The following is a 17,510-nucleotide window of genomic DNA, read 5'->3' as shown; positions in this document are numbered from 1 at the left end:
ACTTTCCTAAATGGAGTTCTTAACGAAGAAGTATATGTGGAGTAGCCAGCAGGATTTGTCAGAAGAGATCAGGAAAATAAGGTATATAGATTGAAGAGAGCCTTATATGGATTGAAACAAGCCCCAAGAGCTTGGTATACAAGAATTGATTCCTATTTTCTGACTCGTGATTTTCAGAGGTGTCCATATGAGCACACATTATATATTAAATCTTATGCTCATGGTGATATTCTTATTGTGTGCTTGTACATAGATGATTTAATTTTTACAAGAAATAATCCAGAGATGATTGCAGAATTCAGGGTGGCCATGATTAAACAATTTGAGATGATAGATATGGGACTCATGTCATGTTTTTTGAGAATTTAAATCTTTCAATCTGATAGTGGAACTTTTATATCTCAAAAGAAATATGCAAGTGGCATTTAAAGAAGTTCAAAACGGATACAGCAAAACCAATTATGACACCAGTTGAAGAAAAATTGAGATTGACCAAGGAGTGTGCTGGTGGATATGTGAATCCCATATATTTTAAAAGTTTGGTAGGGAGTTTGAAATATTTTACATTTACAAGGCCAGATATCAATTTTGCTATTGGTCTGATTAGTGGGTTCATAAAAAATTTACGTTAGTCACATTTGCAAGCAGTTAAGAGGATTTTGAGATATATTGGAGGTACTTGCAGTGATAGCATTTTTTATTTAGGAAATGATCCAATTGAGTTGTTTGGCTACACAGATAGTGATTGGGGAGGTGATACAGTAGAGAGAAAGAGTACTTCAAGTTATGTATTTTTTATTGGTTCTGGAGTGCTTTTTTGGAGTTCGAAAAAACAACAGGTGATTGCATTGTCTACAGTGGAAGCGGAGTATATTGCAGCAGCTAACCGTGTTATTCAAGTTTTGTGGTTACGTCGCGTACTTGGTATTCTACAGCACAAGCAGGTTGATCCTACGAAAATTTATTGTCATAGTAAGTCAACAATTGAGTTGTTCAAGAATCCAGTACTTCATGGGCGTAGCCAACATATTGACATCAAATATCACTTCATACGGGAGTTAGTTCGACAGAGAGAGATTGAAATTGATTATTGCAGAACTAAAGAGCAAGTGGCTGACATTTTCGCCAAAGCATTGAAGACGGAGATTTTTATCAAGTTGAAGAAGTTGTTGGGCATGTCCAAATTAGAGGAGTTTGGTTTAAGGGAGTCAATGTAGAAATATAAACCAAACTATGATTGATTGGTTAGTTTTATTTATTGACCGCATGTCATTTGTTTATTAGCTAGTTTTCTTGGCAAGTCTAAAGTTGGCTACATGGGATCAAATCCCATAATGTTAGTCATAGTAGAATTAGAAGTCTTGTGTCTAGCTATTGTACAAAGTAGCAGTTGCCTTTTGTTTTTGGTCTTTGTGCATAGCCTCTGTGTTTTTCGTTCTTCTGGAGCCGCAGTCTTCTTTGAGTAACAGAAAAAAATTTCTTTCCTTTACTCATATATCAAATTCTTGAGATTGTTCCTGTGGGTTTATGTGTGATTATCAATTTGGATCCATTGGATCCATTAATATAGCTCAATGGAGTAAGATGAGATTTCAGAAAAGTTTGGTGATTAATCGTACACAATACCATTTTCAAAGAACTTGGTTAAAGAAAATTAAAAACATACTAATATGTTGTTGTGAGGTTGACAATCAAAATATAATTGCGAACTTTAGCGTTAAAAAGATGTTAACATATCGTGATAACATAATCACTAGTAATATCAAAAACACAAGTAAGGATGACGTAAAAATGCAATCCAGTCCTTCCCATGACCGCAGGATCAAATGATCATCTCCCATGGGCAATTGGCTGTATTTCTTGATTTTGGAGGCTATAATATGTAGTTGTCAACATAATATCACCGCCACGGGAGGGATTGGATTGTTCTTGATGATCAATCAGGGGCTCAATCTCTTCTTGGTTTAAAGCTTGAGAACCTTGAGTCCAAGTATGCTTTGATGTGATTCGCAACCCTACCAGTTCCATTGCTGCTTCTTTCATGGAAGGCCTGTCGGCGCCTTTTACATTTAGGCATCGTTCGGCAAGCACAGCAACTTGTCTCAATTGGTCAATATTATCATCAGACGCGACAGAATCTTCAAGAATTTGAAACAGTCGATTTTCTTTCATCGAAGAAAGGAAATGATTGCTTAAACTTATCTCACCCTCTGATCTATTGAAGCATACGGGCTTTTTCCCTGTTAGTAGCTCCACAAGAACGACTCCAAAGCTATAAACATCACTTTTCTCTGTCAACTGAAATGTTTGGAAGAATTCAGGGTCCAGATATCCTCGAGTTCCTTGCACCACTGTAGATAGTTGATCTTGATCAAGAAGGCCCAATCTTGAAGCACCGAAATCGGATACTTTTGCTGTAAATTCCTCATCCAGAAGTATGTTCGTGGTCTTTATGTCCCTATGGATGATTGGAGGTGAAGCAGCGGAGTGCAAATATGAGAGGGCTTCTGCAGTTTCTGCACCTATTTTCAGTCGGATGTCCCAACTAATTTCACGTGCCCGCTTCTTGTTGTGTAAATGGTTAAAAAGAGTGTCATTGATGAATTGCTCAATTTGGTTGGGATCAACTGTTTTTGACTTCTTGATAGCAACTTCTTTGTTGTCTATTAGACGACCTTTGTAGACTATCCCAAAACCTCCTTGACCAATAATGTTACCTTCATGGAAGTTGTTTGTTGCCTTCTCAAGATCTCTGGCACTGAAAATTCTTGGGCTATTTGAGGATTCTTCTTGTCCGTTGAGTCGCTTTTGTAGGAGTAGCCCTCCATTTTCTCGAAAGAATTTTTCCTTCAACCACATCATCTTTCTTTTCTTGGACACGTACAAGCACCAAGAACAGACCACTAGCAGAACCATAGTGCCCACAGCAACACCTAAGACACTGTTTTTTTTACAATATTTAGAGGAAGAAAAATCCCAGAAAAGGAAGGAACGAGAAGGAACATGTTGAACTGCGCAGGGGTAAAGCAATATCAACTTCGAAGTATAATACAAGTGATTATTATCAAGTTTATATTAGTGAAATTGTCGATTATATTTCTGATCAAGATTTAAGCAAGAGTTTGTCCCTGAGTTTATTGCTTCGGCAATAATAGAATGCTTCTCTATATGTGATGCTTTTAACTGATAGGCAATGTGAGAAAATGTATACCCTAGAATTTTTTTTTTTCTTTTCACTTTAATGGAGACTTCAAACAGTACAATAAGGGAGCAAAAAAAAAAGAAAAGACTTCGAATTCCAATAAAAAAGATAACGTCACTTGATTAATGTGGCTAATCATCGAATTGGTCTTGTGCTTCATACTCTTAACTCTCTTTAGTTTACATATATGTTGACTTTGGTTTGGCTAAATTCGAGGTCAAAAGTAAACCTGATTAAGAGGTGGTCGAGCTTTGGGTTGACATTGACTCAGCTAGGTAGTTTTGGCTTTCTAACAATAATTCCTTAAGAAATGCAAAAAATTTAAAAAGTGGAGTTTGGGTTGATCGTATGCGTATGTGTGTTTATAAACAAAAGGACAAATTACATTTTACCTCCTTGTGATTTAGCGTTTTTATACATAACTCTCATATGGTTTCAAAAACTATATATAACCCCTTTATGATTTGGATTAAAGTGTCAAAGTGACGGAAATAATCATTCGTAACGGAACTTCTAAAAATGTCGAAATTACCCTTATAAATACATGACACACTAACTCCCTTATAGGTTAATACTTTACCATATAACCCCCTTATGGTTTCAAAATATACACATAACCTCCCTTGGTTAATTAATAATTTTCAACTTTATATAAGGTTATTTTTGACATTTTAGGTGATTCCATTACAAATTATCATTCTCGTCACTTTGACACTTTAATCCAAATCATGAGGGGATTATATATAGTTTTTGAAATCATAGGGAGTTATGTAAAAAATACTAAATCACAGGGGATAAAGTGAAATTTATCCTAAACAAAATGCAAATTAAGCTGATCTGAGAACAGTAATTTGCTTTTTGACCAAGCTTGGTCTTTGTGCCTATCTGTATAATACTTGGGAACACTTCGGTAACACAAAAGACAAACTATTACCTGCAAGAATACCAGCCACAAGTGCTTGATGGCTTTTCTTAGTGCAACCTTCACGCCCTTTTCCATCATCTTTCTTAAGGTACCCCTTCGGGCAAGAGCAATTGTAGCCTCCTTCGACGTTTATGCAAAGTTCTCCGAATCTGCAATTATTGGTCTCTTCTTTTTGACATTCATCAATATCTGCATAATGTTACCCCAAAAAAAAATCATGTTGGATCTATCAAGGATTTGTTCAAGTAAAAATCATTTTTCAAAAGTACACCAGACCGTGTTTGTTTGGATTGAAAGTTCTTTGGGAAAAAATTTATTTGAGACAAGGACATGTGTAGTTGTCCACTGTGTTGTAATAAACATTATTCTTCGCACAATTGTAAAGACCTGGATCTTGGCATTCATTAATAGCTATAGAACTCAATAAAAAAATAGAAAGCAGAAGCATAATTTCAAATGTGAATTGAAACACACATACATATATGGATTAATTAGATAAATGAAACAATTTTTTTCCAACCGTCAGGAAGATATGGGTTGCCTTCGTATCCTTGATCGCAAGAACAACGGTATCCCAACCCCTTGAAAGGCTCGTAACAGTGACTGTTTTTACTAGAGCATGCATAAGAGGTCGTGTTTCTTTGGGCAACTTCACATGACCCGTCCTCAATGGTCCAATCGGCCACGACGGGAAGACTTAAATCAACGCTCAAGTTGGTGAGGTTATCTGCAGAAAAATTGAAAGCCTTCTCTTCAACCACAAAAGCGTGGCTGCAAGGATTGAAATTCCACACGCCGATGTGGTTACTATAACTGGTCAAGTTCACAGTAATATTCCATGCCCCTGGTGGGATATCTGTCCGGCAGCAACCGATGCCAGAACAAGAGCCATCAATTACATCTTCCTTATAATAACAGGAAGGGACACATCCAGTTGCGTAGCTCCGGTGTTGACCAAAACCATAAACTATACCGTAGGCATCACAGCCAACGACAATGAATTTATTAGCTGTACTGTTGAAGGTAAAGCGTTTAGATAATCTCATCCATGGTAAAAATTTGTACGATAAATTTCCGTTTTCATTATAGCAATCAGATGCTATATACTGCATAAGGTGCACCTGACCTTCCAGAGATATATCTGTGACATTGATTGTACTGTTGCGCAGAACTGGTTGAGGGACAGAGGTTGAAGAGTTGATGCAGTTGATAAAGAATTTTTCGTTAAGGTAACAACCTTCTGTAATACCGAATGGAAATGGAATGCTTACATTTCCACAATGATCTTGGCAGCCAGGCCTTGCTATAGAAAATGTTGGGGATGTCAAAGTTGAAGCGGAAGAGAGCATCAAGGCAATTACCAAATGCAAGAGCATCGGTAAAATCAAACGATTGAAGCCCATTGGAATTGTTTTTCAAAGAAGCAAGTTTCCTTGTACGGAAGAGAGTTGCAATTGTTAATTGTGCACTTCTAAGGACTTTAAACTTACGATAGGGAAGACTTAGTTAGTAAACCCACAGAAGGCCTACGCATTTTACGATTGAAGCTTCTTCTGTAGACCCCAAATAGGGACGTTTTATAGGCATTCCAAGTAAAGGGAAGACTTAGCCAGTAAACGCACAAAAGGCCTACGCATTTTACCATTGAAACTTCTTCTGTAGACCCCACCCAAATAGGACGGTTAACTTCAATTCAAATGAATGCAGTCAAGATATAAAGGAGGATTTGTTGGGCAATAATTTTGAGCTTGATTTGTGTATGGATGTTTACTGGGAAGCTGTCACACTAGTCTGTGACGACCATGAGGTCCACGTCTTTGCGGGGTTGCTTATGCTAAGGACATAAAGACTCTGTAAGGGAAGACTTTCAAGTCCACCCTGCTCTTTCCATTTATTTACGTGAAAAACAATAAGGGAACCCATAAATTTTTTCCACTTGATATGAGAAAAAATTCATAAATGTGTTTTTGGATGCAATGTATGTCATGCAAGTAATTAAGACATATGCTTCGGCCGATGAAATTTTAGTCTAGTGGCTAAGAGTGCATTTGATAAAACTGAAATATCAGATTTATAATTTGAAGACTGAATTCGTTAAATTATTGAATTGTTAAATACTATATTTGATATATTTGAATGCATATCATATTAAGTAATATGTAGATAGTTTATCACTTATTTTTCAAATTTTGTCTAAAAAATTTAATGTTACTTAATTAATTCAGATGTTCTATTTTTTTTTTCAAACGCATTTAAACATATTAAAGACCTGAACTCATTTAGTTTAACTGCTAAATTGGGTTATCAAACGTAAGCATAGGATTGAAGACCCAAGATTTAGAGGGCTTGGGTTCAAATATCTCCTCCCTCCCCCAGTACAAAAAAAAAAAAATTTTTTTAAAAAAAAGATATATGCTTAGAATGCTATCTTCCTGATATTCAGTTGGAAATGTGAGGAAAATCAATGGGCATCTATATTGAAGATCCGGCCTAGGCCTCATAAGGATCCTGGATCAGATCCATATTCGAATTCAAGTCAGAATGCTCAAGAAATTCGGTGCCAGATCCATTTGGTGCTGGGGATTCGTAAATGGATCTCATTCAGTATTCAAATGGTTCTGGGGTCGGATCCACGAATTTTCATAATAATATTGTGGCAACATCTTATACGTAAGGGTAGTTACCAATTGCTGCGAAATGGTGTCTTTACATCTGAGAAAATATATTTATTTGTGTCTACCATAAAATAATAAAATCTCTAATAATCAAACTAAGCATGCATTTAGTCGAATCCTGATTTTGCTGTCAAATTTTCTAATCTTTGTATCGCTACATTATTTTAACGAAGCAAAAATAAACTTAACTGTATGAAACACAATAAGAAATCGCATATTCATTACTAAATCAACATATGCATTAGTTATTTATTAAAACGACTTTTCATTCGTATGTCTTCCCATTCTTACAATCTCAGGTGCAAAACTTAATAGTTTGATTATTCTCTCTAATCTCAAACTTTGAAAAGCAATCATACCGCGAAATATAAGTGCGAAATACTCATTTAATATTGCTAATTATATGTATACACTCATTTTATATGTTTAAGAAGAGAACTTTTCAAAATGTACAAACTTGATTATTAGTTTCAAAGTCACATGCAAAAGATCAAATGCAAGCAAGAAGAGGTACTTAAATTTAAAATTTGGCTAATTAAAACATGAAATAATTAATTAAAGTTGTACGCTCTTTAGTTTTGAACAATTTTTTCTTGACATAATAGACATGGTTTTAACAAGTCAGCATGTAATATTAATTAATAACAAGTTGAACTTCATACAGTAATTAACGTAATAGCCAAGTAAAAAAAAATTTAAAGAGTCAAGAAGCAAAAGTTAAAGGGAGAGGGCAATGAAATTTTATTCAAATTTAAGGGAGGGAGGGGGGCACAAGAAAAAGATTTTCAATGAAATTTTCCAAAATTTCTTTGGGGCCAAAAGAAAATTCTAAAATTTTAGGGGAGGGAATGGTGACTGCTCCTCTTGTCCCCGTATTGGCTATGCTTTTTCGTTACTTTTGCCCAATATATCTAAAAGTTGGTCTTTTCCTACCTTTAAAATTCCCGGGATAATTTCACTTTGTCTCCTCAAATTACACACAAAATTCCACTTCAATTCCTGAACTTCAAAATAGAACATTTAAATTCCTAAACTAAAAATTTTGTCCTACTTAAATAAAATCCATGATATAATCCAAAAAATTGATGGTGTCTTAAGGACGTGGAGACACGCTTCATTAGTATGTATGTGGAATTGTTATAAACCAGAAAAGTAGGGATATAAATGAAAATTTACCCCATTTTCTCCCTTCCTTTTTTTTTATTTTTTAGTTTTCCTATTCTTCTTCTTCCGTCATCTGCCACCACTGATATCTCCAATCCTATTGCCACCATTATCGGGAATTCTCCAAAGGACAGAGTTTGCCTTTTCACAAGAGGAAATAAAGGAATAAATCTTGACTCATCGTAGTAATTTCGTCAGCTTGGAAATATCTGATTATCCAATTTCTGTGGTTCTCTTTTCCTCTATTTCTTCCCTGTGGTTTTAATGCTAATTTCAATAGAGAAAACCTGAAACTAACAATAACCCAGATGCAAAACAAATCTAGAAAAGCCAAAAAATCCTAATGTCAATTGACCATCTAAATATCAAAATTTGTAACAAAATTCTTAGATCTAGAAAGCAGTCAAAAAGATAACAGTGCCAGGAAAAACTATTTGCATAGGCAGCAGTAGTGTACAGTGTACTCTTTCCCGACAACAACCATACAACTAAGAAGACCTCTACGAAACTGAAGGCATCTTTTATACATGAAGTGCTAAACATTTCACTCTCTACCCATCTAGAGCAAGAGCAAACGAGCTCTTGTTCATCTTTAAGGACCATAAAATAGAAGAAGAAAAAATAGTGGAATACATTAAGTGCTTACTCAGATACCCATCTCTCAAATAACTTCCTTTTTTTTCCCCCTTTTTGTCATCAACTTCTTCATCCCAAGAATCTCTAACAAAATCTGGGGCATTTTCCTGATTAATCAAAGTGGTTGAGTTCCATGATGCTATCCCTTGACGTCAACGTCTTCGAGGGGTTGCCCTTGCTCCGAGAGAATATTAGACTGCTGCCAAGGGAAGACTTCCAGGTCTATCCCTCAGTCTTGACAGTCGAATGTTACATCCTGTTTGTACGATGATGGCTTTTTTAGATGTATAACGGAAAGCTTGATGAATTATAAGACTATCTACTTTATTTTTAAGTAAAAAGGCAACCTTTTACTAATCAAGTATACACTTGATAATAGCAACATTATTTGACAAAATCCTAATTACAGGAAAGGCCTGTTTTTTTTATATATTTTTTTTGCCCATTCCATAATTTTTGTCTGATTTCCCTTCATAAGTAAACCCTAGATGCTTTGTACTCATTTGACAAAATAAAATAACATTAAAAGGAAAAAAGAAACAAATGCAAGGCAAAAACGTGAAACCCTTTGATATGTTGTTGATTCTCAAGTTTCCAAGTACTTCTATCTTATGCACTGCAGTAGTACTTTTTTTTCTTTAACTTTTGGTTTTTTTTTATTTTCCAAGAACTTACATTAGCCTGGCATGTGAACTCCTAATTCAAGAGCCATATAGAAGAACAATTCCCTATTCTTATCCTGGATGTGAAGCTAGTTCCTCTTGGTATTATTGTGCCAAATTCGTCCCATGACACAAACAAAAACCTCAAGGGATTTCCACGCACGTGATTAGTTACCTAACTATTATACAAAGGTTTCTATTTTTTCATTTTTGTAAGTCCATGTGTCATTGATCAAGATAAGAAAAGAATGGTTATAACTTGGTTGCAGCGTTAACTTCCAGCCAGTTGGAGCCTATCACAAAATGTACGAAAGGTTTCTATTTTCTCATTTTTGTAAGTCCATGTATCATTAATTGATCAAGATAAGAAAAGAATGGTTACAACTTGGTTGCAACGTTAACTTCCAGCCAATAGGAGCCTATCACAAAATTTACGAAACAGAATATGTAGCTATACAATTATAAAAACAAACTAGGGTTAAGTAGGGTATCACTAATGATTCTCTTGAAAAATAGGGTTGGTTAAAAAATATTCCTCTTAAGGCCTAACTAGTTTTGCACTTTATCCCTTAATGTTATTTTTTTTTTCACTTTACCTCCTAAATTGTTAGTCAATTCCTATATTGCATAATGGAAATATCAAAAAGATATTGATACTCCTAAGGGTTAATTACAATAAATCCCTTTAATTTGTCTATGAGTGACAAAATTTGTGCTTAGACCAAATTTATACCATTTTACACTAAATATTGTGAGAGTTACATAACCTAGCAGAACTGAACTACAATTCAACTTGAGAGGCCTTGGATCAAATAATCTAAGCGCACACAATCAAAATTAGTTGCGAGAAAACTGCTGAAAATTCAACACCATTTGACATTTCTAGAAGGAACTCATAATAAATGAAGAAGTGCACTAGAACTCGAAAGTCGAAACTTGCAGCTCCAGGACACCTTATGATTCATCTCCCACCAGCAATTGGAACCACCATATGCTCCAATATGCTATGACTCTCAGTATGTGTGCAGCTAGAATCACCACTGTCGACATGTGCTTTTGTTGATTGCATACCAAACAAGGAAGCATCAGCGTCGGTGAAATCAATCTTAGAAACTTGAATTGGAGATTGCTTTGCTCTTATTTCCAATACCTCAAGTTCTCTTGCTATATTCTTCATAGATGGTCTATCATCACCTTTTATACTCAAGCAAGATTTCGCAATCATTGCAACTTCTTTCAAAAGCTCAATACTTACATCGAACATAATGTTGCGATCAAGAACCTGGACCAAGTGACCACTTTTCAGTGAAGAAATGAAGTAATTCGCAAGAAACTTCTCTTCCTCCACTCTATCCAATGATAATGCCTTCTCACTTGTCAGTAGCTCTATAAGAACTACCCCAAAGCTGTAAACATCACTTTTCTCTGTCAACAATCCTGTTAGCATGTACTCGGGGTCCAAGTAGCCAAATGTTCCTTGCACCATTGTAGATACTTGATTTTCATCTAAAGGAGCCAATTTTGATATTCCAAAGTCTGTGACTTTTGCAGTGTAGTTTTGATCTAGAAGTATGTTTGCCGATTTGATATCTCTATGGATAATCGGTGGTGAAGCTACTGAGTGCAAATATGAGAGAACTCCAGCAATTTCTGATGCTATTCTTAATCGGATATTCCAAGAAAGATGATGTGATTTTGTTGTGCTGCTTAAATGCTCGGCGAGAGTACCATTGTCGATGAACTCATAAACAAGTAATGGCACTTCCGTCTCTAAGCAACATCCTAGAAGTTTAACGACATTTCTACTATTAACTTGGGAAAGCATAATCACCTCATTAATAAATTGATCAACTTGATTTTCGTTAACTTCTCTGGACCTCTTAATGGCAACAGTACAAGAATTATGGTCTACTAAGATTCCTTTAAAAACTGTGCCGTATCCTCCACGACCAATAATTCGAGTTTCCTCGAAATTATTGGTTGCCTTTCGTAGTTCTTCAAGAGTGAAAATTCTAGCAACATTTGTGTTTCTTCCTTCTTGAGCCAGTCGTTGCTGTAGCATTAATCCACCATTTTTCCGGAAAAACTCCTCCTTCAATCTGTTTTCCCTTCTTTTCCTCAATTCCAAACACAAATAAAAGCAGCAGAAAAGTAGAATTGCTGTGCCTATGCCAACACCTGTTGACAAATTTGACTGAAAAATTAGCAAATGATGAGATCTATCGGATACTTTGCAGCTAAAGACTCTAATTTTGCAAGTGATTATCAAGTTTCATGTTCTTTCACTACCTGGTAAAGAAAAGAATTAGGTTTCTTTCTCTCTTATACTATGATTAGTTGCCATCTTAAACCAAATGGAACGGGTTTCAAGAAATCTTCATTTTGTTTTAATACTCTCATGATACAGCACATATTTATCACACCACTTAAGAGATGGTTCAATCCATAGTGATAAATTCTCCTTTGCTTCTCCAATCATTTCAAAGTGTAGACTAACCTGAAACAATCATAGACCAATTTATTTGGTCAGGACTGCAGCCATCTCCACCTCTCCCATCACCATGATACCCTTTGAGACAAGGACATGTGTAGTTGCCCAATGTGTTGTGACAAACACTATTCTTCGTACAATTGTGTAGAGTTGGATCTTGGCATTCATTAATATCTGTCGAATTCAATAAAAAATAGAAAGCAGAAGCATAATTTGAAATGTGAATTGAAACACACATATACATACTGGTTAATTAGACGAGTTTAACAAAATTTTCGCACATACCTTGGCAACCATCAGGAAGATATGGGTTGCCTTCGTATCCTTGATTGCAAGAACAACGGTATCCCAACCCCTTTAAAGGTTCGTAACAGTGACTGTTTTTACCAGAGCATCCATAAGAGGTCGTGTTTCTTTGGGCAACGTCACATGACCCGTCCTCAATGGTCCAATCGACCACGACGGGAAGACTTAAATCACCGCTTATGTTGGTGAGGTTATCTGCAGAAAAATTGAAAGCCTTCTCTTCAACCACAAAAGCGTGGCTGCAAGGATTGAAATTCCACACGTCGATGTGGTTACTATAACTGGTCAAGTTCACAGTAATATTCCATGCCCCTGGTGGGATATCTGACCGGCAGCAACCGATGCCGGAACAAGAGCCATCAATTACATCTTCCTTATAATCACAGGAAGGGACACATCCAGTTGCGTAGCTTCGGTCTTGACCAAAACCATAAACTATACCGTAGGCATCACAGCCAACGACAATGAATTTGTTAGCTGTACTATTGAAGGTAAAGCGTTTAGATAATCTCATCGATGGTAAATATTTGTACGATAAATTTCCGTTTTCATTATAGCAATCAGATGCTATATGGTGCATAAGGTGCACCTGACCTTCCAGAGATATATCTGTGACATTGATTGTACTGTTTTGCAGGACTGGTTGAGGGACAGAGGTTGAAGAGTTGGTGCAGTTGATAAAGAATTTTTCGTTAAGGTAACAACCTTCTGTAATACCGAATGGAAATGGAATGCTTACATTTCCACAATGATCTTGGCAGCCGGGCCTTGCTATAGAAAATGTTGGGGATGTCAAAGTTGAAGCGGAAGAGAGCATCAAGGCAATTACCAAATGCAAGAGCATCGGTAAAATCAAACGATTGAAGCCCATTGGAATTGTTTTTCAAAGAAGCAAGTTTCCTTATACGGAAGCGAGTTGCAATTGTTAATTGTGCACTTCTAAGGACTTTAAAGTTTAAACTTACGATATATAGGGAAGACTTAGCTAGTAAACCCACAGACGGCCTACGCATTTTACGATTGAAGCTTCTTCTGTAGACCCCAAATAGGGACGTTTTATAGGCATTCCAAGTAAAGGGAAGACTTAGCCCGTAAACGCACAAAAGGCCTACGCATTTTACCATTGAGACTTCTTCTGTAGACCCCAAATAGGACGGTTAACTTCAAATGAATGCAGTCAAGATATAAAGGAGCATTTGCTCACACTAGTCTCTGACGACCATGGGGTCCACGTCTTTACGGGGTTGCTTATGCTAACGACATAAAGACTCTGTAAGGGAAGACTTTCAAGTCCACCCTACTCTTTCCATTTATTTACGTGAAAAACAATAAGGGAACCGATAAATTTTTTCCACTTGATATCAGAAAAAAATCATAAATGTGTTTTTGGATGTGATGTATGTCATGAAAGTAATTACGATATATGCTTCGGCCGATGAGGTTTTAGTCTGCTTAGAGTGTATTTGATAAAATTGAAATTTGAAAATTGAAATATAAAATTTGAAATCTGAAGGTGAAATTTATTAAATTATTAAATTGTTAAAAATCATATTTGATGCATTTGAGTGTATATCATATTAACTGATATGTGGTTAGTTTATTAATTATTTTTTAGAGTAAATTTTGTCTAGAATATTCGGTGCCACTCAATTAATTCAAAAGTTCTAATTTTTGTTATCAAATGCGTTTGAATATGTTATGTTGAATCTAGTTATCAAACGGAGGCCTAAGATTGAGATTCCAAGATTTAGAGGGCTTGGGTTCATATCTCTCCTCCCTGCACCCGCTTCTTAAATTTCATTCTCTTTTACTAGAAAAGATTTTAAAAAAATATATATATATATATATATATATATATATATATATATATATATATATATATATGCTTAGAATGGGAGGATTAAAGAGTAGTTACAATTGACTGAAAATGTCGACTCAAGATAACAATCTTCTGTCATGCCAAATGGGTGTGGGATCTTTACTTTTCCAGAGGTAGCAATGCAGCTTTCCTTGGCTATAGGAGGGTATGTTGCTGCTGGTATGATAGCTGGCTTTAAGGACACCGTCAACGCGAAAAGTATCATTTGAACAAGCTTCATTAGTGGGGAAACTTTGGACTGTGATGGCTATTTAATACCGTGTGGTATGGGTTCCTGACCGTTACTAATTGCATTTCAGCGCTATTTCCTTTTTTAACACTACGCCATCTTCTGTGTGTGGACTCTTTACTTTTTTTTCATCATTTGTGCTACAATTGCAACATCAATTCATATGAGCACGAAACTCCAGTCATCGTGGTCGAGGGAACGGAATTTTATCAACTTTTCTGTGTTGAAAATTGTGGAATCAAGAAGAGATCAGATGATTGACTTTTCCCTCTATCACCTCTCTAGATAATAGAAAAATCGCCAGTAGAAAACTTGGTTTTTTTGTCCCATTAGTTTCCCAGCATGTACTCTACTACCACCACTACCAAACAAATGAAGGAAGAATTGCAATTATAGTAGATGAACAAAATAACCTTAAGATTAACCACAAATTTCTTTATTTTATTTCCATTTTTGTGGTTAATTAATTAGTCATGTGTCATCACATAAGTTAATATTCTTATTGTCTAAAGTCAGGTGCTTTTTTATTCTCTTTTTTTAATTCAATCTAGTGAACATGTGACTGCAAATAACATTATTTCGTTAGTAATTAGGGAAAATCCGTCAATTACACTAAATTTGCTTCAATTGGAAATATTGGGAACCATATTTATTTTTGCTGAAAGTTAGGAACCAAAATTACACTGGTGCCAAACATTGGAGAGGACTAGATTCACAAAAGTACGAAACACTAGGGACTAAAACTTTATTTTTTTTCCTTTTCCTATCAGTATGAAATAACCCTAAGTTGGTTCACCACATCTTAATTAGTTGATGCAATCGTGAATAAACTAGTGTTCTTGGACATTCTAGTCTCATAAAGACTGCTAACCTTGTGCATAAATGTAGCCTGCACATGCATTAGCTGAGGGCATGTGAAGCACTCTAAATACTTAGGATGGTTGACATGCAATTGAACACAGTTTTCAAGATTTCAATTGGATTTTAGTTATCTCTATGGGCATTATTGAGAATAATTAGATAGACTGTTGAAAGAATGAAAGGAAGAGATAGAAGCAAGAATAATAGGGAAGGAAGAAAGGAAGAAGAAGATGAAAGAAAGAAACAGAGATGGAAGAATATTCAATGCAAAAGGATTGGGGCTTTCATTCACTCCGTTGCTGATTACAACTTCCTCATACAATGGCTATTTATAGGCTAGTATACTCTCTTCCATTAGTAGGATCTAACTAACTGCTATAACATGAAACCTAACCAATTGATACAACTGAAATTGAACTATTGGCTAATACATGATTGCTACTGTATCCTCTGATTTTTTTTTTTTTTCGAAACGTTAGTTAACTTGCATTGAGCTATAATAAAAGTTTACACTTCGAGCAAAGGCCCGAGAAGCTGTACAACATGTGTTTAAGAACACGGAGGAATAAGGAATTCCTCATCCAACAAGATGCCTAAGGCATAAGAGCTAACATGCTCACAAACATCATTAACATCAAAATTAACGAAACAAAAAGAGCACATTCGAAACAGTGACTGTAGTCTTAATAAATCTTCAAGCATTGTTGTCATTCTGCAATCTATGGATTTACCAATCTGAAGTTGCTTCAGCAGAGCCTTGTTGCGAATTTGTATGCAGATGTTGCGCCACCCTCTTTCCACTGCTTTACATAATGCCAATTTGATAGCTGCAGCATCATCAATATTTTGGTCTCCTGAGCTTCTGTCTTTTAAGGCCCACAATTCCTTTGCCTCATTTGGCCTTCCACTTATGGCAACACCAATTCCCAGCACTGCCGGTCTTTGTAAGCTTCTGGTTGCCACCCGCAGAATTATTCCTTCATGGCTTTCGTGTGCATTACTGGCCTCTACCAGTGGTAGCTCTGTTTCTGTTGTGCTCTGAGCAATCTTCTTAGCCTCTAGATCCTCTAATTCCAGCCATTCTTTATGTGCATTCTGAATAACTCTACTCGGATTATAGCTGGCCTGATGCTCAAACTCCCTCTTATTTCTGTATTTCCAAATCTGCCAAAGTATATTTGCAGTAAGCCCCAAATGGCTTCCTCCATCTTGCCTTTTCCTTGCCTCTGTGATCCTGCTCCACCATCTTTGGAAGTTTCCCTCCTGGTCTTTAGCACCCTCCCATGTAATTGGAGCAACTTTCCAGATTGCTAGTGCTAGAGGACATTGCAGTAAAGTGTGTTCGACTGTTTCAGGCTCTTCTCCGCAACCTTTACACAAAGGGTCCCCTACAGTAGTTCTCCTAAAAATGGCTTCTCTAACTGGGAGAGCTCCGTTAATACACTTCCAAATAAACACTTTAATTTTGTGTTTGATGTTAAGCTTCCACAGGGTATTCCATAACTGAATACTCTGACTACCACTTGCCCCAAAGCTTGTTCCAGCCTTCTCCTTATTAGTGTTACTACCCGAACATTCAGCCATTAACCTCTTGTAGCCAGATCTTACCGTATATTCTCCACCTTCACTGTACTTCCAATAGTTTGAATCTTCTCTCCCAGCTAAACTGATTGGTATACTGAGAATCTTCTCAGCATCAGACTTGTTGAAAGTTCTGAATACCACGTTGGAGTTCCATCTTTTGTTATTGATCAGCTGCTGAACTGTATCAAATTCACAGTTTTGGGGCCTTGGTGTAGATGGCTTACCATTTGGAGCTTGTGGTATCCACTTATGCTCCCATATTTTAGTGCTGCTGCCATTACCAATTCTTCTCAGTATACCTTCTTCCATTACTCCTCTTACACTCATCAGCCCTTTCCAGAACCACGAAGCACTCCCTTGCACTTTGCATGAAAAAATTGATTCCTTAGGAAAGTACTTAGCTTTCAAAATTTTGCTCACAAGGAGATTTGGTTTAGTAATTATCCTCCAAATCTGTTTTCCTAGTAGAGCTTTGTTAAAAGCTTCCAGATCCTGAAATCCCAATCCACCATCCTTTCTTTCCTGAGCCATTTTCTTCCAAGCAACCCAATGCATTTTGTTTTTGCCGTTGGCTTCCCCCCACCAATAATTTGCCATAGCTGAACTGAGATCCTTACACAATTTCCTTGGCAATTTGAAACATGACATGGCATATGTTGGCATGGCCATTGTGACAGCTTTGAGCATGACTTCCTTCCCTGCATGGCTTAATAACTTGTTCTTCCAGCTTTCCAGACGTCTGTTGATGTTTTCTCTTATGTAGCCAAATATTTGCTCTTTTGTCCTAGAGATAACCATAGGTAGACCAAGATATCTCCCTTGTTTCACTTCTTCCATGCCTCCAAGCTTACTACATATCTCCTGTTTTTTACTATTGGGCACATTCTTGCTGAAGA

The 17,510-nt window shown here is 36.4% G+C and overlaps 2 protein-coding genes across 2 annotated transcripts; both read right to left on the bottom strand.

Annotated features, from left to right (window-relative positions):
• Positions 1-1,644: 1,644 nt before the first annotated feature.
• On the bottom strand, positions 1,645-5,656 carry LOC140015662 (wall-associated receptor kinase 2-like). The gene is made up of 3 exons (XM_072068408.1): positions 4,648-5,656; positions 4,137-4,316; positions 1,645-2,933 (listed from the first exon to the last, which is right to left on the bottom strand). Exons 1-3 carry the CDS (start codon positions 5,528-5,530, stop codon positions 1,831-1,833), a joined length of 2,166 nt encoding a protein of 721 aa, XP_071924509.1. The 5' UTR covers positions 5,531-5,656; the 3' UTR covers positions 1,645-1,830.
• Positions 5,657-10,067: 4,411 nt separating this feature from the next.
• LOC140015691 (wall-associated receptor kinase 5-like) lies at positions 10,068-13,016 on the bottom strand. Its single transcript, XM_072068456.1, has 3 exons — positions 12,041-13,016; positions 11,762-11,929; positions 10,068-11,442 (listed from the first exon to the last, which is right to left on the bottom strand). The coding sequence occupies exons 1-3, from the start codon at positions 12,930-12,932 to the stop codon at positions 10,226-10,228; spliced, it is 2,277 nt and encodes a 758-aa protein (XP_071924557.1). The 5' UTR covers positions 12,933-13,016; the 3' UTR covers positions 10,068-10,225.
• Positions 13,017-17,510: the final 4,494 nt, after the last annotated feature.

The sequence above is a fragment of the Coffea arabica genome, chromosome 10c, assembly GCF_036785885.1.
Source record: "Coffea arabica cultivar ET-39 chromosome 10c, Coffea Arabica ET-39 HiFi, whole genome shotgun sequence".
Taxonomy (NCBI): Eukaryota; Viridiplantae; Streptophyta; class Magnoliopsida; order Gentianales; family Rubiaceae; genus Coffea; species Coffea arabica.
This window is presented reverse-complemented; position numbering and strand designations above follow the sequence as displayed.